Raw genomic sequence first — 24,115 nt, forward strand, 5'->3', positions numbered from 1 at the left:
ACCTTCACTATCACTTTGTGAACTATCATTCAGTGAAAAATCACAATTCTCATCTAGGTAACACTGTAATAAGCATTAAAGAAAGAATTAAGATTAACTCAGAAATTTACTATTTACATAAACAGTGAAACTATACATGTATGTATGAGTATGCAAAACATGTAGTGAATACACTTATTTAAGTTCATTCATATTTGCATATATAGCTTTCCAACAGCTATAGGTGTGTTAAAAACATCTAAGAATCCTGTCTACGGGTCTGTAAATAAAATCCTTAAAGGGTGGCATTTAACACGAATTGAAACACTCACTGTGAAAGGACTGAAGAATATTGATTATCCGTTCATCTGTTATTCTTCCTGTTTTTGTTATCTGGATACATTTGAGCTGATTTGAAGATTCTCTTGATTCGATCCAACAAATCATATCTTCATTGTAAATAAAATCCAGAGTATGAATTTCATTCCCATTGACTGAGCTCAGGGTTGCCATTTTACTTCCATTAAGATAGAAAACCTCAATTGTCTCAGAATTTGCAATTAACAGCATAGGCGGCCTATCTGTAGGTTCTGGAATACAAAAGAAAGAGAGAAGTGAGTTCAGTAAAAGAGTCACTTTTTTTTTTTGTTTACAATTTTGCATTACTTATTATGCTATTGCTGTATTTTTAATGCATCTTTAAAATAAAAAAAATTGCTTGCAAAAAGTGTTTACAATAACACATATATATGCTTCACTAACCATATATTTCAGCTCACTTCTCTAAGCAAAACAGTCCACTGAGCATTTGTATTCTTTATTTCCTTAGTCATAATGTGTTGTCTAAATGTTAGGACAATGCTATTTACTTTCATTGTTGGTAAATAAAGGAAGTGCTGTGAGTTATTTTTCTAGCAATGATTATGGATCTGGACTCACCTCTCCTTAACAGTTTAAAGGCTTCCTTTGAGAGCAAGGGCATGCTTTTTTGAGGTGGATGTATGAGGTCAGAAATAGATTCCCTGGAGCGGGACATGCACAGCACACAGACTCATACAAAGAGCACCCGCAACCTCAGCCTCATTGGCTCCTTGACTGACCCCAGGAGCCAAAAAATCACACATTCCTTTAGTGACTAGATTATGATTACTGAGCCATTTCTTTCCACACTCCTTCCCTATAGTCAGGAAAATAAGATTCTAGAAGTAAAAGAAACTTGTTCAATACTACTGTTCTGAGCAATGCATCTTTGCTGTGTGAGTTTTTGATGACTAAATACTAATTGACTAGAATTTCAATACCTTTTAATATTTAAAGGTAACGGTAAAATTCCATCTAAATTAGTGTTGAAAGAGTTTCGCTATACAATCATCTTCAGAGTAGTTTTTGCACTAATCAGGGAAAAGGAAAAAATTGGAAATCTTCAACTCTTCTTTTTTTCTTCCCTACATCCAATGTGTCAATAAATCTCTTTGACTCATGTCAAATATACTAGGAACCCCACCACTTCTCAGTCACTACTACTATCATCCTGCTCCAAGCTGCCATCATCTCTCAACTAGATCATTCCAATAGCCTTCTAACTGGTTTCTCTGCTTCCATCTATGCCTTCCTCTTCTTTAGTCTACCTCAACACAACAGTTTTAAAACGTTAAGGGAGATGAAATCAGTCTTCTTCCCAATTCCTCAAAGGAATCAGAGTACTTCCACTCTAATAAGAGTAAAAGTCAAAGCCTTTATAATGGCCTAGAAAGCCCTACCTGATTTGTATTCTCATTACCTATTTGATCTCATTGTCTTCATCTCCTTACTACTCTCACCCTTGTTCATCTCACTCCAGACACACTGCCCTTCTTACTGTTCCTTGAACAAGCCAGGTAAGCTGCCATCTCAGAGGCTCTTCCTTCTTCCTGGAAAATTATCCCCCATATATCATAATGGTTGACTTATCCCCTTTTGGATATTATTTGAATATCACCTTTCTGGTGAGGACTTCTCTTACTACTTTATATTGTAAAAATTACAAGCCCTTACACTCTCTATACACCTTCCCCACTTTATTTTTCACTCATCACCACCAAACATTGTACATATTTATTTTTCTGACATTATTTTTCTACTCATGCTGCTGTATCTCTAGCATTCAGAAAAAGTCTAGAAACCAGTCCTCATTCAATACAAATTTTCTGAGTAAGTGAAAAGGACACATAGAACTCTTGCATAGTAGAGTTAATTTGGAAACATTCTGTGAAATGTTACAAAATAATTTGTTTTTCCTAACCTACGAATGGAATCCAGAGAAAGGCTAGCTACTCAGAAAATTTCATAAACATCATTTGGTCATTCAAGAAACTGATCCTGAGCACTGTAAAGGTAGGACAAAAGCAAATACATGTACTATAACTAACACAACTAAATAAGTCTAAAGCTTTGAAGTTATTATTTAATAGTCTTCATCATTTCTGGTGAGAGTAGGGATATCAGGCTCCTTTTGTTTCCCATGGATAAAAGAGCCCTGCAATGAAGATGATTTTGGGTCTCCCCTCACAGGCTTAAAATGTCAACTCTAAAATGCATCCCAAGGTCTTCCATGAGTATTTGAATTTTTACCCCCTAAGAAATTCTCTCCATCAAGCCATAGGATTCTTTTCTGCCCTCAGAAAGACACTAAAAGTTTTTGACTTAATAAAAACAACAAAACAAACAAAAATAAAAAACAAAACAAAAAAAATCTCAATGAGATCATAAAACTAATTAGTCCAACAGTTTCTTCCCTATGGAGCAAACAGACTTGTCCTGGTCTGCCTAGTATAAACCAACAAAAAAGTCTGAAAAATGCTAAGATCATTTCCACAATAAAGAGTTCTCTCAGAAGCATCAGTGAAACTGTGAATTATCTCTGCTTAATACAACCTTGACAACTGACCACATCAGAGCTTGGTTAGCCAGTTGGCTTCTCTCCTAATCTCTTAAAGCCATCTTGAACCATGTAACATTTGTCCTTGCCATTCCCTAATTTGCAAGTCTAGACTTGGTCTCTTTTCAACAATCCTAACTCTGTTGTTTTCCAGTCAACCTTGTCACTCCCGAAACCTGTTGGATCACAGATTTCTCAGGTTATGAAGGGGTCTCAGATGGCTGTGTTATCAGGTTAACAAAGACACACTGACACTAATGCCAGTGCTTACTGTCTTCATTTGACAACAGAAATGAGCTTTAGTGAAACTGCCTCTCATACAAAAATGAACCACTACTGAAAGCTTCTTTGCTGCCAAGTTTGATGAGATGTCCAGATGTAGACAATAATTTCTTAACTGGCAACTAGTCAGTAAATTTAAGTATGTCATAAACATTCTTTGGAGAGAGGCTGGAATATGAACGAGCACTGAGATTCCCCTCAGAAACTAAGGCAAAAATGAATTAATGGTTAACACAGGCAATGCTTACTTGACACAATTGATCAATCTATTTGATTTTTGTAGCTCCTTTTTGAGTGAATCAGTTGATTGTTTTAAGGAAAACATATCAACTACTGATTTTAAAGCTTCAGATAAACAGAAAACCAATAAAGAAAAAGTCACATACAGTCAGATTACGACTGACATGGTTTGATTTAATAATGGTGACTTTAAAAATTCAAATGACATACTGGAGGAAAGTGTGTATTACATATATATACATTAAGATGTTAGTTGTGATGAGCTTTATTGAAGTAACTTTCATGTGTCTTTGCTAATTATTAACTGTGGTTTCCCTCTTTAGACAAATAAGCATAAAGCCTAGTACAGGGGTGGGAGGGAAGCCATTGAAACACAAGAACCCACAAAAATCATCAGGGGCTAAGGATATAAATTCTTTTTCCTACTTCATGATGAAAGCTGGCATAGGTCTGGTGAAGGTAATCTGTCTCTACTTCCACTGGGTCTGATCTCTAGTGTGCATCATTACCTTGTTTCCACATGCGAATTGAAGAGCACCATTAGCTTGTGTAATAAGGACAAAAGACTGACCAGAATAAATGTGATGCTCTGATCAGGTACCATTCTTAGAATCAGTGGACAGTTTTCCCAAAGGAACAGTTGAAAAGCGTATTAGATGACTCCAGTCAAAGGAATACCTACATCAACACTTAGTGAAAAGTAATAAATATTAACTTTCCACATAGAAGAGACTGAACACAAGAAAGCACTCAGTCACTATTCTAACTCAGAGAACTAGGACTTAGGCTGAATAAACCTCTCCAACATGTTGTCAGTTGATTCATGCTAGAGAAGGAAAATTGTCCTCATCCTCTTCACTACTCCCCATATGTCAACAATACAAACAACAGTATTTTCTCTCCCAGATATTGAGATGTATATTTGTGCTCTGTTTGATCAGAAAGCAGTTTTTTTTCTTATCATATATGTTATACTAAACAGTTCCACAATTTTTGAAGACTGATTAGAAAACTGAATTAAAAAGAGAAACTTGAAAAAGCTCATTTGACTAGGTTCATAAAAATATCTATTTAAATTCCAAATCACTATAACCATATCCTTGCAAACCATATCCTTATCCTCTCATAGTCAAGAATATACTAAAAGTGTGTTTATATACTTATAATAATATGATTTTGACACATAGTTGATGCTAAAAGTTTTCAGAGTGAATAAAACTTATTTTTAAGGTTTCATTTAAACTTCCTATTCTTCCATTCAATTATAAGAATACTAATTCTTCTAGTTTCCTTTTAAGTGATTAGAATTATGGATTCTTGGGGCCAGCCCCGTGGCATAGCGGTTAAGTGCATGCGCTCTGCTGCTGGCGGCCCAGGTTCGGATTCCAGGCACACACTGATGCACCGTTTGTCAAGTCATGCTGTGGTGGCATCCCATATAAAGTGGAGGTAGATGGGCACAGATGTTAGCCTAGGGTCAGTCTTCCTCAGCAAAAAGAGGATTGGCATGGATGTTAGATCAGGGCTGATCTTCTTCACACACACACACACACACAAAAGAATTGTGGATTCAGATACAAATAAATATAAACCTAATAAACATTTATGTATATAATAAATGTGTGTATATATATGCATATATACATATATAAATGCATATCACCTAGTTATATTGTGTTCTGATTTCCCTTAATTAATCCTGTGATTGTGAGCAATTATCTCCTCTGAATGAAGTTCAGTAGGAGCATCTCAATATTTGTTGAGTCACAGATAAAGAAAAAAAGCCTAGGTTCAACTGGATAAAAGGTTAAATAATGACTTGTATGTAAAGTACATAAACTGGAGAGTCAGAGTAAGACTAAAAGTGTGAGAAAAGATAAAACTGTAATCTACACAGCCCAAAGAATTGGTTTTTAACCAATATGAACTTAAAGTAATTGAAAGAGAAATTTTTAAAGTTTTACTTTTAATTTATCATGTATAAATTAAAGTCTTTATAAATAAAAAAAAAAAATGGCATGAAGTGAGAAATGAGAAGCAAGAATGTTAACAACTTGCAGTCAAATTCATATAAACCCCCACCGGAAGTGAACTACTACAATGCGAAACAAGATGAAGAGCAACCTGTGTAAAGAGACTAAACTAAAAAAAAATACTCCTAAAATTATGCGAAGAACAGAAAAAGATGAATATGAATATTAGGAGGAAATTATCTAGTTTAAAAAAGAGAGGAAAAGCATTATTCAAATAATATAATAAATTATATATCAAAGTCAACCAAACCAAACTAAAAATGGGGATGAAGTTAATATCATATAAGTAAAAATAATACATGGGGTTGAAATATTTTCTCTTCATTTCCAAAACATATATGGCCCAATTTATTTCTCCATTTTCCTCAACTATTTTTTTTATGGAAAAATCTCTTTACTGAACAGGATCATATTTAGAATAAGGATATATTGTGCCATATATCAAAGGAAACTATTTCATCACATTTTATAAAAGAAAAAATCAAATATGAACCAAATATGGAGACACTAAAATGCATTATAAACAGTATTGGGCTAAGCAAGAAAATGTGTATTGCTACAACTATGTTATAATTTATCTTAGCACTACCTTTTATTGTGACAATGTATTTATGCTGAACTATTGTCTGGATGAAAATCCTTTATTTATTGTACTTTTTATTTTATTTTTTAGTATTTATAGATCTAAATCATTCAACTAGGTTCTGAGGGATATAAGTAAGACAGTCTGCCTTCAAGAAAGATTATCTAGTAGAAAAGATAAGGTACATATACGAAGGTCTATATTTTTTAAGTCAGGTTTGGTACCTTTCAAAAAAGATGCATAGCAACATCGAGTTTTAAATAATGGTTAGGTGTATCTTGCCATGGTCTGACTTTTGTGTCCTCCAAATTCACATGTTGAAATCCTAACCCCCAACGGTGAAGGTATTAGGAGGGCAGGGGTGGGGGGTGCTTTAAGAGGTGATTAGGTCATGAGGGTGGAACCCTCATGAATGGGATTAGTGCCTTATAAAAGAGGATCCAGAGAAATATCTAGCTCCTTCTGCCATATGAGAGTACACTATGTCTGCGATCCAGAAGAGAGCCCTCACTCAACCACGCTGGTGCCCTGACCTCAGACTTCTAGCCTCTAGAACTGTAACAATTAAATTTCTTTTGTTTATAAGCTACCCAGTCTGTGGCATTTTGTTGTAGCAGCCCAAACGGACTAAGACATATCTGTTTATTAGAGTCAAAGTTCCTCAATGAGTTATGGCGTTTGATCTCAGCCTTGTCTTAGTGGAAGAAGAGGAATTGGACAGGCAGAGACGAGAAAAAAGAAGTCAGGTGGAACAAACGGCTTGGACAAAAGCACAAATGTGGGAAAGACTAGAATACATTGGAAAGACTCTGACCTCAGTTTTTAAGTTTTCTGGAGGGTAGAGCATGTACGAGAGTACGAGAGGTGAAATTACTTTATAATGATAGTAACAATAACTATCCCCTTCTCAGCAAATTTTAGAAGCCAGATACTGTAATACATGCTTCACATTTATTAGTTTATTGTACACTCACAACATCTCTATGAATTAGGCGGTAATATTATCCACATTTTATAGATAAGAAAACTAAACTATATAGAGTTTAAGTAACTTGCTTAAGATCAAATAGCTACTAAGTGAAAAGAACTGGATTCCAACTCAGAGCTTGTAGTAGCTGAGAAAGTAAGCTGAGGGAAGATCACATTGAATATTAGGTCATTGAAAGCCAAGACGATAAACTTATTTTTAATCTGGGGTGCAATGGGAACCCACTGTAAATTTTAGGAAGAGAGTATAAGATGATCAAAATTGTGCTTTAAGATCAAGTTGGAAATGATACATAGGATACTATATGGGTCAGTAGAACATAGTTGGGATAGATAAATTTCCCATTTAGCTTTTTAAATTGTTTTTGCTTTTACTTTTAAAGTGGTGTAGTATAATTCATATCAGATGGGACGGTAATATGTAAGTCTTATTTACACACTGCTTTGGTGGTAGTATTCTGGAGTGAGGTTGGAAAGAAGTTAGGTGAAAGGAAAAGGTATCTTTGTTTCTATTTTGATTGATGCAATACAGAACGAAAGAATGGCCATGTGTGCCAGCATTCCAATCAGAAGCAGAGGTCATTAGGAGCAATGAAAGCCCCAGAGAATCCTCAGAGGTTCAGAAACATACTAGGTTCTATACGTGTAAATAGAGAAAGGTATTAATCTTATTTTTAAGTACAAACGGTCCCCAATTTACACTAGTTCGACTTTATGGTGGTGTGAAAGTGATACACGTTCATTAGAGACCATCCTTCGAATTTTGAATTTTGATCTTTTCCTGAGCTAGTGGTATGCAGTATGATACTCTCTCGTGATGCTGGGCGATGGCAATAAGTCACAGCTCCCAGTCAGCCACGTGATCACGAGGGTAAACAACTGATACACTTACGACCATTCTGTACCTATACAACCATTCTGCATTTCACTTTCAGCACAGTATTCAAATTACATGAGATATTCAACACTTTATCATAAAATAGGCTTTGTGTTAGATGATTGTGCTCAACTGTAGGCTAATGTCAGTGTTCTGAGGACATTTAAGGTAGGCTAGGCTAAGCTATGATGTTTGGAAGGTTATGTGTATTAAACACATTTCCAATGACATGATATTTTCAATTTACATTGGGATGTAATCCCATCATTAAGTCGAGAAAGATCTGTATAAAGAAGGTAACCCAGAAGTATAAAAAAAAACTTGTGGACACAGGCATTGGATATCCGGATTACTAAACCCAGAAATGCTATTTTAATTGCTCAGAAAATAGGTAATAAGAACCTAAAATAGGCGGTGCTGAGTTCTTAAGTAGAGACAGGTTGGTATAATGAAGTAGAAGTTCTAAATTATAGTGACTGCTTTACAGAGACAATGAGGGACATGGAGTCAAGGATTACGTAGAAATTTTAGATTTGGGTGATGGAGAGAATCATAGTGTTATTAAAAGAAACAGTCAGGAAAGAAAGTAGAGTCAGGTTTTTTTTCTTTTCTTTTCTTTTTTTAGTGAGGAAGATTGGCCCTGAGCTAACATCTGCTGTCAATCAAGAAGATTAGCCTTAAGCTAACATCTGTGACTATCTTCCTCTATTTTTGTGTATGGGATGCTGCCACAGCATGGCTTGATGAGCAGCGTGTAGGTCTGCGCCCAGGACCTGAACCTGCAAATCCCAGGCTGCCAAAGTAGAGTGCACGAACTTAACCACTACACCACTGCGCCAGTCCACAGAGTCAGTTTTAAGAGAAGATGATGAGTTTAGTGTTGGCACATTAGTCCAATGTTGTGTTTTGCAATCTTGTCCTGGCATTACAAAAACTTACTCAGATAAACTACAGATTAACCTGAATTAACTGTAGACCTTAAAACACTTTAACTTTTTTGTTATTTAGACCTTACTAATGAAATACTGGTACCTTCATTTGGAGGATATTTCAATTTGAAATGTGATGATTGCAAAGCAATGAAATATGTTGTTGCTCAGGCATAAGATTTATCTTAAAAAAACAACTGAAGTCAATAATATCATGCTACACACCAAAAACAAAAAAAGTTCTCACTTTGCAAATTAGCAGCTCTCACAATTTTCCTGTTTCTTAAAGAGTTGGTCCACCAGAGCAGGGAAGTATTTCTCCTACTATCTGTAAGGTCTTATTGGGCACATCGTTTAAATACTCGATAAATGAATGGCACATGGAGGAAGGTTTGAATATGGACTCTCCAATGCTTTTAAAGATATTTTACTGAATTTATAAATTTAAGATTGATAGTATATTTCAATAAGCAAAATGAAATAATGCATTGTGATTTTTAACCAGGAAAATGAAAGGAATTTAACTGATAACCATTGAAGTGTTATATTACTAAATCTCAAAATCTTAGAGTATAAGTCATTCAAATTTTAGGTTACTGAATGAATATTACAACTAGCAGATAGCCCAGGGATGGTCAATTCACATTAGTTACTGAGAGGTGGCCAATGGCTACTTTTGAATTCCCTAGTCCCCTTTCTAATTGTAGCAAGCAGGAACTACTTTAGCTATAGAAATACATTTTTCCCAATTCACACATGTCCCTCTAAGTTATAAATCGGTAAATAAAGAAGACAATTACATGAGTCTAATTCTTGAACAGGTAAAAGAAGATGGGACTGATGCACAATTGCAGGGATTGGCCTTAGATAGGAGCAAAGTCAGTTTGTTCTTTGATTCAAATAAGAGGAAGGCGGAGTGCTTAGTTCTAGATTTAGATAGATTGGTAGATTTAATAGAGTTCAGGGTCAGAAAGTTCTCTTTTGATTGCTTCCATTTTCTCAGGGAAATATGAAACAAGATTAAAGAGGAAGGTGGTAAACATATGAAAATTCATTATCTAGAGGTGAGAAAGGGAAAGGTCATTTAATCTATTTCACTGTTTTCTGACAGGGCTGCCAAAGGATGTAAATATGCAACCTGTATTTAAGATCACAATTTTCTACTTTGCTATTAAAACGACAGATTAGTTCTAAGTACTCAATGGTGATTATATACCAAACTTCTAGCTACTTTACCAGATATATTCTTCATAATTTGACAGTATGTTGTTCCAAACTTCTAAAGACTATTAAGATATAATTTATCTAATAATTTGGCAAGGATTATCTTTCATGGAAACCACAGATGGAGGCTGTGTGAGTCCTAGTGCTAAGAAGATATGTTCACACACATTTAAAAATGCAATCAGTACAACGAATGTTCTCTTCTCAGGACTAAAATGACTCTGAGCAGATTGACTAGGGAGAATATGCAGAATATTAGTCATCAAAATCAAGGGCAAATACGAACTCCAGGGGGAGGAGTGCCCAAGAGGTCTTCTCCAACAGCTGTTATTACCTTGTTGATTTCAATTGATACAGAGGATGCCTTGAAGTCTCTCCAAAAAAAAATTTTTTTTTCTTGTTAGAAAGAATAAAGTATTCTTCTCTTTCTCAGGTTTTAAGCTTTTTTTCCAGAGGATTTCAATAGTTGTCTACTTCTACTTTTCCCAAACAAAGCAACACAAAAGTTATACATGTATGTATATCCTTGCTTCATCTTAAAATTAAACCACTTGTAATTTCTGTGAATTTAATGTGCCTCATTTCTTTTTATTTTTCATTAGATTTGCTAAATTTTAAAACAGAGAAAGGGAGTTAATTGTAGACCATGATATGATCTATCACACATTCTAAATTGAGGATTTCATTAATAGTTCAATAGCTATTCTACAAAATATTAAATAGCATGATAGAAATTTGTACCTATGCATTGTTCCATTTGTAAGAACAAAGTTTATTGATTGTCAATCTAGAGTCCATAAATGTGGCCATGTAATTCTTCATAGCCAAACAAAGTCCTCAGCTAGGCTGCAGTTAAGATGTTAAGCAGTAAAGAAAATAGAGGACATGCGTTTTTTCTATGTTTGATATTTTCTTAGACTATGGGTAAATCAAAGGTGTCAAGACAAATAAAACATCGTCTCTGTTACCAATCTTGCAACTTTGTTGCTGGAAAAAAGATTTAAGATGTTGAGAAAGGTGCTAAACTGTGAAAGTGATGTCCTCTAGCAAAAAAAAAAAAAAAAAAAAAATCAAACAAAAAACACACACAGAATATTCATGAAGAGTTTTATACCTCAACACTGGCATACTCATTAACAGTGTTTGGGTAGAAAAAAAAAAGTGTGATGTTTAATTTGGGTAATAGAAATTCCATTAGAAATTCTTGCCCTGTCCTGTCATGGAATGTGATTTCCAGCTGAAGAAAGGGCCAGAGAAGATGTAGGGTAGGAATACTCAAAAAAATAAAGAAATATGTTCAATGGCCAGGCTATGTTTTCAAAGGCATGCTGCGAAGCTGTAGTATTTCTGTAGGATAGAGGCTTAGGCAGTAATACCTGATTGCAGACGGGGTAACTTCTTCTCCAGCTATATTTGCACAGCAATCACACTAGGATTGTATCTTTATCTGAGGAGGGCCTTGGTGGAGAGGGCACTTTTATTGTGCAGAGATCCCCAAACCACTCTTTGATGTCAATATAGCAAAGACAGTGTGAGTCCTGAATAACAGGATAAAACTGGCAAAATACCCCATTGTCCTTTGAACCTTTCCAGCCTTTTGACTTTTCTTTTATTGATCCTCAACATCCCAGTACCCTTACTCTGTTTCCTGAATATTCAGGAAATTGCTAAAGCATCTAACAAACATTTACCAAGCACATTCTCTGTTCCAGGCACTGAGCTACTTCTCTGCCACTTACCATAGTGTACATAATTTCCTCCACGCATATATGACTTGAGTAAAGAACAACAAATCTGAATTACTATGCTGGTGCTGGTCTGCTAGGCTCACTCTTAGTTCAGAGCTTCTCATAGACCATCATGTCATCAACCACCATTCACAGTTATACCTTAATGAAATGACAAATTGTGCAGGAACTAGACTTTCAGACTACCTAAAAATAGTAAAAACTCTGAATAGTGAATCTTCACATGTCGATGCATAACCACATATCATTCTGCAGGAAACCATTGTTAGCCGGATGGTATAGTGAAACAGATCTGATCCACTAGTCTCAGAAGTTATCAAGGTTACTAAGACTTAATATATTACCCTCCCTAGGAAGACTAACATTTTAATATAGGGTGCTTCTTTTAAAAAGAAAAAAAATGCAAGGCAATTATATTTTAATAACTTAATTCCAAGCATTACAAGTGGCTGATGAGACTATGATGCTCTGAGCAGGGAACTCTTCCCTCTTTACACAAGCACCTGCCTATTTGCCCCACAAGCAGAACCAGCCCTGGCAGAAAACTGTGGATGATTCCTCCACCTTCCAAAAGACAATTTTTCTGTGTGTGTGAGGAAGATCAGCCCTGAGTTAACATTGATGCCAATCCTCCTCTTTTTGCTGAGGAAGGTTGGCCCTGGGCTAATATCTGTGCCCGTCTTCCTCTACTTTATATGGGACGCCGCCACAGCATGGCCTGATAAGCGGCGCGTCAGTGCCCACCCAGGATCTGAACCTGCGAACCCCAGGCCGCCAAAGCGGAGTGCGCACCCTTAACCACTGTGCCACCGGGCCGGCCCCCAAAAGACAATTTTAAACTATATATTAGTAGATGATAATAGAGTTAGAGCTTAGAAGTAGGAGCCATAGGAGTTATAGTCTGATTTATTTCCCTCCCTTTTTTTTTTTATTTTTGTGAGGAGATCAGCCCTGTGCTAACATCTGCCAATCCTCCTCTTTTTTTGCTGAGGAAGACTGGCCCTGGGCTAACATCCATGCCCATCTTCCTCCACTTTATATGGGACGCCACCACAGCATGGCCTGCCAAGCAGTGCGTCGGTGCACGCCTCGGATCCCAAGGAGTGAACCCTGGGTGGCGGCAGCGGAGGCAGCGGAGAAAGAGCACCTAACCGCTCGCGCCACCAGGCCAGCCCCCTCTCTCCCTTTTTTTTAAAAGAATTGTAGCAAAGAAAACAGCAAATAGCATGAAAACATTCTCTAACATTGTCTAGAGGTGTGCTTCTGTGGATTATACGGGGATTATGATTTGTGTTTCTTACAACTAAAAGTTCCATTGCCTAAACAGTCTTTCTCCTATCCCCCAAATCAGTGAACAGCAAAGTATAAGTTATTTAATGGACTCTCTTCTCTCTCTGCTCCGGTTGCTCCATGGCGAAGAGGAACATTCTCTCTCTCATGGTACCATTTAAGGCAGTGCCTCTCTACTGATGAGCATAAAATTATTTAGTGCTTGTCATTCTGCTACTGCTTTAGTGTAATCAGTAGAGCCCAGTGATTCCACAGAGTTGTATGTTGGCTTCAGAGCCTGCCTTCAGCGAGTGGTTAGGACACTGCAAAGTGCAGTCCAATGAGCCTAAATTTATCAGGAGTAAAATTGCCAACAGGTCATAAATTAAACACCTTTGGTTATCACTTTCACTCCTACAGGTTCTGCATGAGCCTGCCTTCAGCCCTGGGGTCCCACATTCAACACACATTTCTACATCAAAATCAGTCGAAGTCAGTTAAAAGAAAGTAAGTTAAATTTAAAAAAACTTTCCATTTTCAGATTTGACAAGTCACTATTAGAACTCTAATCTCAAACAATGTAAAAATATACAGGAAGTTTTACTGCATACATACAGACGTTTTGACAGTTATTTTTAAAACATTTCTTCAAATGACAAGTCCTAACGTTTAATTTAAAAATTACTAGCTTTTAAGGTGTGTCCCATTCCAAAGTAATGAACACTTCATCATGATATTCATATTCTAGAATGTCTCCTACATAGTACTATCAAGTATGCATATTTAAATTAAACAAATTTTTTAACATACATTGTAGACTTTCTTCCATTTGGAAATTACTTATTTGGATATAAAATGGATAGTTGGACTAGATTACCTTTGAAGTTCCTTGCAACTCTGAAACAACTGATTCTATATTTTAGTAGTCAGGTCAATCTTGCTAAGTGTAGAAAAGAAAAGAATTTGCCTGCATTGCATGAATTAACAGGAATGAAAAGGCCTCCTGCCTAATATTAATCTCTTCCCCCACCTGCCACGGGGACTAAAATCTCTTTCCCCTATTAGAGTTATTTCTTAAAGGTGCTCTTAAGGCTTATGAATTTTGCTTGGGTTCAGGCATTATATTACAAAGGAGGGATAATCAATTAACTTTGATTAATTTACCTAATTACTGTCAATTGTCACATTGAAAATAAGACCCCACAGGCAAGCTTTGGGGTAAATACTTGGGGAGCAACTCAGATATTATTCTGTGCTGAACTAGTTCATCACCTGTACAACCAGCTTCTCAGCCAATTGACTCTGCCTTTCTTTGCCTTCATATAAAAGGTTGCTTCTTCCTGAAACTTTTATTTTCTCATACCATCTAGTAACACCTTTGCAGAACCCTCCTTTTGGGTCAACTTCTAGCTTCCCATTGTATCTTTGGACTTGATATTTTTTATATTGTTCTTTCTTTCTAAACCTTAGAGATCTTTTACACACACCCACTGTCTTGGGCCAGCCCATTTTCTAGTTTCCCATACTCCAAGCTTCTGAGATCCCTAAAACTCTGGCTTGACTTGGAGGGAAAGTCGGGTTCTGATCCAGCACAGTAGAATTGTAGAGGAAGGAAAAAGAGGGGCCAGTCTAAGCAGCCATGTAACAGAAAGAAGGAATAGTAAAACCTTAAGAAACGTGGTTTAATTTGTAACTTTTTCCTAGCACTTGTCAGTCATAGCAATACTATAGGATGACAAAACTACCACAAAAATTTCAAAGCTAATGCAGTAAATGGAATTCTACATATAATTGGAGCCAAAAATATCCCCTGATTCATTTGTTATAAATATGAGAAAACTAAAGCAAAACCGATAGTTTTCCTTTTGAATTGTCCAAATACATTGGTTCAAATATGCATGTGATCTTTAGAACTAGTCAGCATATGTTATAGATTTGTGCCCATTTACTATATTTCTAGCAACGTATTTTCCTAAAACTACAAGCCACAGGAACATTCCCATGGAAACTGTGTTTTTCAAACTGTTTAGGCCAATACTGTCATCAAGCCAACCACCTAGAGGTGAAGGCATTTGTATATTCTATTATCAATTCTAGAGTCATCGAATCTCTGTGATTCAGCATTACATTATTGTGTTCCATCCCACTCTGGTTACATTATGTTACTGTCAGATACTGTCTCCATGTGGAAAGAGAGGAAGTGCTCTTTGTATTGGCTTTATTACATTACATTCTCCCTGTGTATCCACAGCAATATTGTGTGGATCAATAGTAACAGCAAAGAACAAGCTTTCTACTTCTTCAGTCCACCAGTACTTTAAATCAGAACTCTGAATGCTGGGAAAAAGAATAACATATAATATGACCTAATTTTTCTCAAGGATTGCCCCTGAAAAATAAACAGGGCTTCATAAATGAAGTCAGTAATTCAAAGAAGTAAACTAAGAAGTAAAAGAGGTTCTTTTTTTTGTAATTTTGTATACAAATATGTTTTGTAAATAATTAAACATACTATCTCAGGAAAATAGTTGAAATTACAGCATGAGGTTATGTTGTAAAGGGAGACAGCAGTTTGCTGACCAAATCCAATGCTTTGCTCAATTTGGCTTTTAAAAAGAGAATCCCATCTCATGCCTAATTTTCCAATTGCTGATAAAAGGGGGTAGGGGGACATTTGCTAATTTATCAAAACATCTTAATTTGAAAATGCATGAAATGAAACCAGATTTCGGGGAAGTTAGAAGCCAGATAGAATATCGTGTACAATATCTCCCTCTATTATTCCCAAGCTAATTCAGCCCACAAAAAAATTAGCATTGTCATATTGTTACTAGCATATTTTAAAGCTTTTTCAAGAGCAAATCAACAATACTTACTGAGTGTTTACTGTAGGCTGAATACTGTGTAGAAACCATAGGCTTTATTTGCAGGTAAAAGGTAAAAGGGAGGCAGTTTTGAAACATGAAATTCAAACATAAGAATCCACTCATTTTAGTAATTTTAATTAGAAAGAAAAGTTCATTCCTTATTTTCCTTTCCTTCCTTCCTTCCACAAATATTCATTGAGTGCCTATATGTTCCAGGCAATGATCAGAACTAAGCAAATAACAGTAAACAAAAGTGACAAGTTCTGTACGCTCATAATGCTTACATTATTCTGGGCAAATCAGATGATAAACAAATATATAATGAATTCATTTCAAATAGTAGTGCTATAAACAAAATAAAACTGAAAAATCAAATAGTGATTGAGTAGGTATGCATAAATAAATAAAATTGGGAAATGAGATAGTGATGGAGAGGATATACACCATTAAATAGAATGGTCAGAGAAGGTCATTCTGAAACGTTGACACTTTAGCCAAGACTTGAATGATGAGAATGCGAATATGATAGGGAAAAGCATTGCAGGCATATAAAACAGCAAGTGAAAAGACCAAGGAAGAGCAATGTGGTTGAAGAAGGACAAGGAAACCAGTATGGTTGGCGTGTGATGAAAGGAGGGAGTAGTGGGAGATGAGATTGGAAAGGTAAATGGTACTAGACCATTAGGCCCTTATAGGTCCGGCGAGAAGTCTGGATTTCATTATTTTTTTTTTTTTTGTGAGGAAGATCACCCCTGAGCTACCATCCATGCCGATCCTCCTCTTTTTGCTGAGGAAGACTGGCCCTGGGCTAACATTCGTGCCCATCTTCCTCCACTTTTATGTGGGACGCCACTGCAGCATGGCCTGAGAAGCGGCGTGTTGGTGTGTGCCTGGGGTCCGAACTTGGGCCGCCAGCAGTGGAGCGTGCGCACTTAACCGCTACGCCACAGGGCTGGGCCCCCAGATTTCATTCTTAAGGTAAGTGAAAGTTATTGGGAGATTTTAAGCAAGAGAATGATGTGATCTGGTTTATCTTTTAGCAGATCACTTTAACCATTAGGTGGAGTATGAATTTTGGAGGGAAAGCAGAGGCTCACAGAAACCAGTTAGGAATCTATTGCATAGTCCAGGAGAAAGATGGGTAATTCAAATCAATTAATCCATTTTATTTGAACACGTTTTTGCTAATTAAAAACTCCCTGTAATGCTATGGAAAAGAGTATGGATATTTCTCAAAAAATTAAAAATAGAAATAGCTTGTGACCCAGCTATCCCACTACTGGGTATTAATCCAAAGAACTTGAAATCAACAATCCAAAGAGGCTTATGCACCCCTATGTTCCTTGCAGCATTATTCACTATAGCCAAGAACTGGAAGCAACCCAAGTGTCCATCGACTGATGACTGGATAAAGAATATATATACAATGGAATACTACTCAGCCATAAAAAAAGACAAAATCATCCCATTCACAACAACATGGATGGACTTGGAAGGTATTACTTTAAGCGAGATAAACCAGACAGAGAAAGACAAACACCATATGATTTAATTCATATGTGGAAGATAAACTACCACATGGACAGAGAGAACAGTTTGGTGGTTACCAGGGGGAAGGGGGTTGGGGGGTGGGCACAAGGGGTGAAGGGGCGTATTTATATGGTGACTGACAAATAATAATGTACAACTGGAATTTCACAATGTTATAAACTATTATGACATCAATTAAAAAAAACAAAACCTGCCTGTAATGGAAGGAGTTTTATAATGATCAATGACAACAAAAAGAACTGCTCTGGATTTCTGAGTATGGATCAGTGAATTAAAATGAAGAAAAATCTATTTCTTCAAAAGTCCATATTGCTCTACTACATTTCTAATAAAAAGAAACTGTAAAAAGGAAATAAGAAATTCTGGAAAGACAAAAAAGATAACTTACCATTTTTGGCTTTGCAAGATCTGTTGTCTGGCTGCATTATGTAGCCCTCCACACAACTGCAAGTGTAGGATCCATACGTATTTATGCAGGTCTGGCTGCATGTACCATAAATAGTACATTCATCTTGATCTAAAAAGAAAATTATACATAGGTATTTCTAAGCAGATTTATTGTTGGGTACTTTTTTTTCTCCTTGAAGAAAACATTTTTTTCAAACTTTGAAAATAGACTATTATTTTAAAAAGCAAAAGCCAACTCTAATAAGTCTTTTCAAAACCACACTAACTGAAAGTCAAATTCATTGTTGCTGTGATAGTTACAGAGATACAAGATCAAATTTAATATCAAATCTTTTATTTTAAAAGAAAATTTATTTGCATTTTTGATGGGCAGGACAGAAATCCTTGGATATTTTTGCACAGGTATAAAATGCACTCCAATGAATATTTGTTGAATGGTTCTAGTGTTTATGACACTGACTTTTTCACTATTTTAACAAAGAATTAGTCTAGGAGCGCGGTTTTCAATGAACATATTAAATAAGAGTTCTGAGCCAAGCTATGTAAATCACTATCACAAAGTCAAACAGAGGAAACTATTATGATGAAATTCATAGAGAAATTTCATGCTAATTAAATTTTACTTTAACATCTATGGCCCTCCTTCTACTCCTTTGTTTCTTCCTCTCCCTATACTTTCTCCCTCCTGCATCTTGTTCAAATCTCTACAAATAGCAGGTACTTACTGATTCTTAACGGACCAGGCAAATTAAAAAAACGCTGTCAGCTAATAATTTAGACAAATGTGTATTCAGTCTGTCCTGTGTACCAAGCACTATACTAATCCACCAAAATTGATAAAACATGCTTCCTACTTCTAAATGAAATAGTCTAGTGAAATATAATTTCAATTCTATGAATTTCCTTATAATAGAGGCATACTCTTGTTATGATAGAAACAGAGAAGTGCACCTGCTTGGAATTGGAGGGAGAATGTTAAGTGAAGGCTGCATATTGAGCCAAATTTGAAGGATGATTTGGATTTCCTTAGATTAAATAAACAAGGATGAGATAGAAAGGGGCATTCCAATTAAACAGATAGTAAGTGAAAAGTCATTAGGATGACATAGTGGGGATTTCAAAGAAGTGTAAGAAGTCAGGTGGCATAAAGATGTTTAAAGGGAAGTGGTAAGAGATGACACTGGGTAAGTAGTCTTGGGGCCAGATAATGAAGTTATCTGTATGCTACACTAAAGGGCTGTACATTATACACAGGCAGTGCGAAAGCATTAATTAGATGAAATATATGATCAACTTTGTATTTTAAAACTAAACAAACATATGAAAAATAGATTCATGAATATAGAAAAGAGATCCTGAGAAATTAGTTACGCACTAATTTCACACAAGAAATTGTATTTTGAAGTCATTATATTTTGAACTAAGTCAGTGGCAGTCGGAATGGAGAAGAGTGAATAGACTCAAATGTTTAAGAAATAAAATAGACAACACGTGAAGACTGATCGAATATGATGGAAGTGAATGGCAGTCCAATTTTATAAGAAGTGTAGACATTATGGGAGGAGATAACGAGTTTGACTTGCATATGTTTGAGGTGTCTGTAAGGCATCCTTGAGTAAATGTTTATAAATAGTTGGTGATACTGAGTGAGATCTGTCCTGGGGTATTTAGGAATCAATAGCATATGGAAAATAGACTAAAAACAAAATAAAATAGCAAAGGGTTAGATCCCACAGAGAGAAAGGGGAAGTGAGAAAAGCTCGGCTAGGGCAAATATTGCAAGATATCAATGTGGGGGATCAGAATTGGCCACCTCAAAATGTATTTCTTTGGCTTGATATTTTTAAAAACAAAAGACTCTGAAAGAAACTTTGACCTTCTCCCTAACTGTCTAAAAGAATTTAAGATAGAAGGCCTGTTCCAGGAAGGAGCTAATACCATAAGATAACTACAGTATAATGCAAAATAGGAGTGATAGACAGAAAGGCACCAGCAAGCCCATTTTTATCAAAGTTCTATCTCTTGGGTCACATTGTCTATAGATGGCACAGCAAACACTTGTTTATCAAACATTTGCATTTCTATTTCCATGTAAATTGCCTTCCTCCCCTTTGAAGTCCCAAACCACTACCTCAACATCCTCTTTTGTCTTTAGGTGAAGATGGTATTTAAGGTGGTGGCTTCATCCATTCTGTCAAGTGACTCAGTTTTCTTGGGTTTCTCCCAGTATTCATGCTATTAAACTTTATTTTATTTTCTCCTGTTATTCTTTCTCATGTCAATTTAATTCTTAGACCAGCCAGAAGGACCTAGAGGATAGGAAAATTGTCTTCCTCCCCTACACCAACATGAAAAGGGCAGGCAAGAAAGAGGAGTCCATGAGCCTTCTTTGAAGGAGACTTCATGAGAGGTCTAAGGAGTTAAGAAAGGTGAACTTTTCAAGAATATCAGAGTGCTCAAAAGTGTTATATGCAAATGAAGAAATCCAATAAGATATAGATTAAAATTGCTACTTGGATTTGGCAACTAGGACACTGGTGCAGTGACCTTTGAGTAGTGAAGGGGCAAAAGGGGACATTGCCATAAATGGAAGATAGATCTTCTTAATAGGCATATGCTTTTGATTTACTGAGTCCCTAAATGGGATAGGATATACAGACTTTGGCCTATTAACAGAGTTTGGTCATTGGAGCTTGGGAATACTGAATTTGAAGAGAATTTAGGTCTCCTAGAAACAATTTTAAAAGGAGAGTGAGGGAAAGAGACAGAAAAAGGAAGAGGAGAGAGAAGCTAACACAATGGCTCGAGGCTGTGGTGTTAAGTGGATTAGACTGCTTTGGTATAAAACATACATATTTAGTCTTTGTCCTCAATTTCTGGCACAAAGTTTCTAAAATCCTTGCAATTTTCTGAATGATACGAGTGTCTTTTGTTACTTATAATGAACCCCTTTGTAACACACCTGAGTCTATGCTGATGAGGTGACTCAGGGTGGGGTCACCAGATCATCTCAGGATGTGGGCTGGGCACCATAAAGACCAAATATAGGATTAAAGAGTGGGAACTCTCAGCCTCACCCTATGACTCCCAAGCTAAGAAAGGAGTTTACTAAGGAAAAGCAAAAAGATTGCTGAGGGGCCCGCCCCATGGTTTGGCGGTTAAGTGCGAGCGCTCTGCTACTGGCAGCCTGGGTTCGGATCCCAGCCGTGCACCACTTGTCCGGCCATGCTGAGGCAGTGTCCCACATACAGCAACTGGAAGGATGTGCAACTATGACATACAACTATCTAATGGGGCTTTGGGGAGAAAAAGGGAAAAAAAAAGGAGGGGGATTGGCAATAGATGTTAGCTCAGGGCCGGACTTTCTCAGCAAAAAAAAAGAGGAGGATTGGCATGGATGTTAGCTCAGGGCTGATCTTCCTCACAAAAAAAAAAAAGCTTGCTGAGTAGCTAAGGGGACATTTAAATTGGGAAACTACGCATTCGTGTGGCATTAATTTGCATTTTTCTCAGATTTCTTTAGCTTCGTGTAATAGCCTACATTCATGGATGGCTTATTTGAAGTAAGTAGCTTTGGGAATAGAAAGAATATTATTTGGCGCTAAGTCTACAGTGATAATGAAAGAAATTAAATATTGAATTTGGTAAAGTACAGCCCCTAGTGGCTGAAATGATTATTATCTATTTTCACAGATTTTTCTACTTCAATATTATTGGTCCTATTTTAGTTTTGCTGATATGATTATGCTATCCAGGAGGGCAATATGATTAATGATTTCTTTTGTTCTTTCTCCTTAGCCAGAATGCACTGCTGTGACATTGATATAACTCCACAAAATTGGCCACAAAGGAATAGGCATGTCATTACTTGTACTGCTGCTGCCTTCTTTCTCGCTTTAAGGACAGAGAATATCTTGAAAATGTGGCTTCAGGAAAGCATAAATGATGCTCAGATCTGGCCATCCAGGAGTGCAGAGAAAGTAAAAAGAGTTCCTCTTCTTTTGGTGACCTTCCATAATGATTGCTGTGTAATTTCTTACTAATGTTCAACAGAAGACATTGATTATGGTTATTTTTATGGATTTAATTAAGAGATTCAGGAGAAGGAGATCCATGCCAAAGGAGCTGAAAATCCTGCCTGCTATAGGAATCGGGTGTAGCAAAAGAGTGAGAAGGATACAGTATAGGCACATTAGCCTACGTGTGTGAATGGCAAGTACTGTTTTGAACTGGAAATTGCATGTATGTCCAGAGGTACTATTCATATTTGGCTGACTTTTGTGATTATAAGTGGTCTAGTGTTGCCAGATCTTCTGATTTTTTTCAGAAAGTCTGGACTTTTGTGTGCAATCTTATGATTTGTAAATGTTAGATTAAAAATGATTTAAGTCAAATAAATATACCAGTTTGGTCCCCCTTTGGTCAGATTATGCAGCCTCTGGGTCTAATAAACATTTAATAATAAATGTTTCTATAACATTTGTATTATGCAGAAAACAAACAAACAACAAACTAACAATTCAAGCCCCAAATGTACATTAAAAATCAATGAGCCTCTTCAAGATAAGAATAAGTGGGCTCGGGCTGGCCCCATGGCTTAGCGGTTAAGTGCACGCGCTCCGCTACTGGCGGCCAGGGTTTGGATCCCGGGCGTGCACCGACGCACCGTTTCTCCGGCCATGCTGAGGCCATGTCCCACATACAGCAACTAGAAAGACGTGCAACTATGACATACAACTATCTACTGGGGCTTTGGGGGGAAAAAAAAAGGAGGAGGATTGGCAATAGATGTTAGCTCAGAGCCGGTCCTCCTCAGCAAAAAAAGAGGAGGATTAGCACAGACGTTAGCTCAGGGCTGATCTTCCCCACAAAAAAAAAAAAAAAAAAGAATAAGTGGGCTCTACAGACCTGAGTTTTAGTCTCAAATCTATCACTAAGAAGATGCGTGGACTTAAGTAAGTCACTTAATTTTTCAGGGTCTCATTTTTCCCACTTTTGTCATTAGAATTTTGAACAATATTCTCCCTGAAAACTCTTTAAACTTTAAGATTCTGTTTTAAGGTAAAAGTGATAATATTAAAGCAAAGGTTTAAAGTAATCAGCAAAGCACCAATTTCTTTGGAAAATATTCTGTTTATTCGTGGCTCTGGCAATGCAGATCTTCCTCGATTTTATATATGGATTCTATATTTTATTTCTCCTATATACAGAATCTATATATAGATTATAAATATTATATAAAATAATGTATTATTTATATTGTAGATATATCAAATTTACATATGTATAAACATATGTATAATTGGAGTCAGCAGAATGGAGAAGTAACCTAGAATTGTTCAGTATGGCAAAGTAGAATGATTTCAGAGAGTAAACATTTGCTGTAGAGCATTCACAAAAGCAAGAATCAAGACAGTAAAAGTATATATCAATAGGTTTATGTTCATCATTATTGCTATTGGTAAAATGCCAGCTACCAGAATGATTAATGCAAAAATTGTAAAGAACATTACATGATTATTACTAACCTTAGTTAATAGTAAATATCTACTACACTGCAGCAATGTAACAGGCACAAAACTTTTAGGAAGGTAAAATAATTAAATCCAATGTTTTAATGGTTAACCAAAACACTTCCCATTGTTGACATTTCCTATGTTTGACATTATTGCAATAAGAATTGAAAATTGATTGGTATAAATGCATATCTGTAATGTTTATGTATGTGCTTTTGGGGGGAGTGCCTACATTTAAATCTCAAGAAACAAAAAAAAAGTTAACATAAAAACTGTGTGGAGCACATGCTAGGTGCTCAAAGATATTGTATTAAATTTCTATTAACTAAGCTTCTGTAAAAAAAAAAAAATAACGAATAGAGTCACATGTCGTACTTACCTTTACAGCTTCTTCCATCTTCTTTTAGTTCAAATCCATCCTCACAGTAACATCTTGTACTATTTCTGATCATTGCGCATTTATACTGACAATTCAACTGCTGACAACTGGGTAACAGTTCTGTAGAGAAAAAAACAAGATATTATCTCTATATAACTGTGCACACATGTACATTGTATAAATTTAAATATCGTTAATATTTACTCAGTGCATAACCCTAATAATATAGTTTTGATTGGTCTCCTTGAAAGTTTCCGTGATTGGTCTAAAGAACAAACAATATCCATTCCCTCTAAAATTTGTTGGTTTGCATTTGTTTGTAGTAT

At 36.2% G+C, this 24,115-nt stretch overlaps 1 protein-coding gene across 1 annotated transcript in view; it reads right to left on the reverse strand.

The window, feature by feature from the left end:
- LRP1B (LDL receptor related protein 1B) overlaps positions 1-23,909 on the reverse strand; it is a 1,024,768-nt gene extending 1,000,859 nt beyond the window's left edge. The window contains exons 1-3 of the mRNA XM_058548897.1: positions 23,790-23,909; positions 17,875-18,003; positions 312-569 (exon numbers count right to left, since the gene is read on the reverse strand). Coding sequence (XP_058404880.1) covers positions 312-569; positions 17,875-18,003; positions 23,790-23,862 — 460 coding nt within the window. The 5' untranslated portion in view covers positions 23,863-23,909. The remainder of the gene's footprint in view (positions 1-311; positions 570-17,874; positions 18,004-23,789) is intronic.
- Between the last annotated feature and the right edge of the window lie 206 nt (positions 23,910-24,115).

The sequence above is a fragment of the Diceros bicornis genome, chromosome 10, assembly GCF_020826845.1.
Source record: "Diceros bicornis minor isolate mBicDic1 chromosome 10, mDicBic1.mat.cur, whole genome shotgun sequence".
NCBI lineage: Eukaryota > Metazoa > Chordata > Mammalia > Perissodactyla > Rhinocerotidae > Diceros > Diceros bicornis.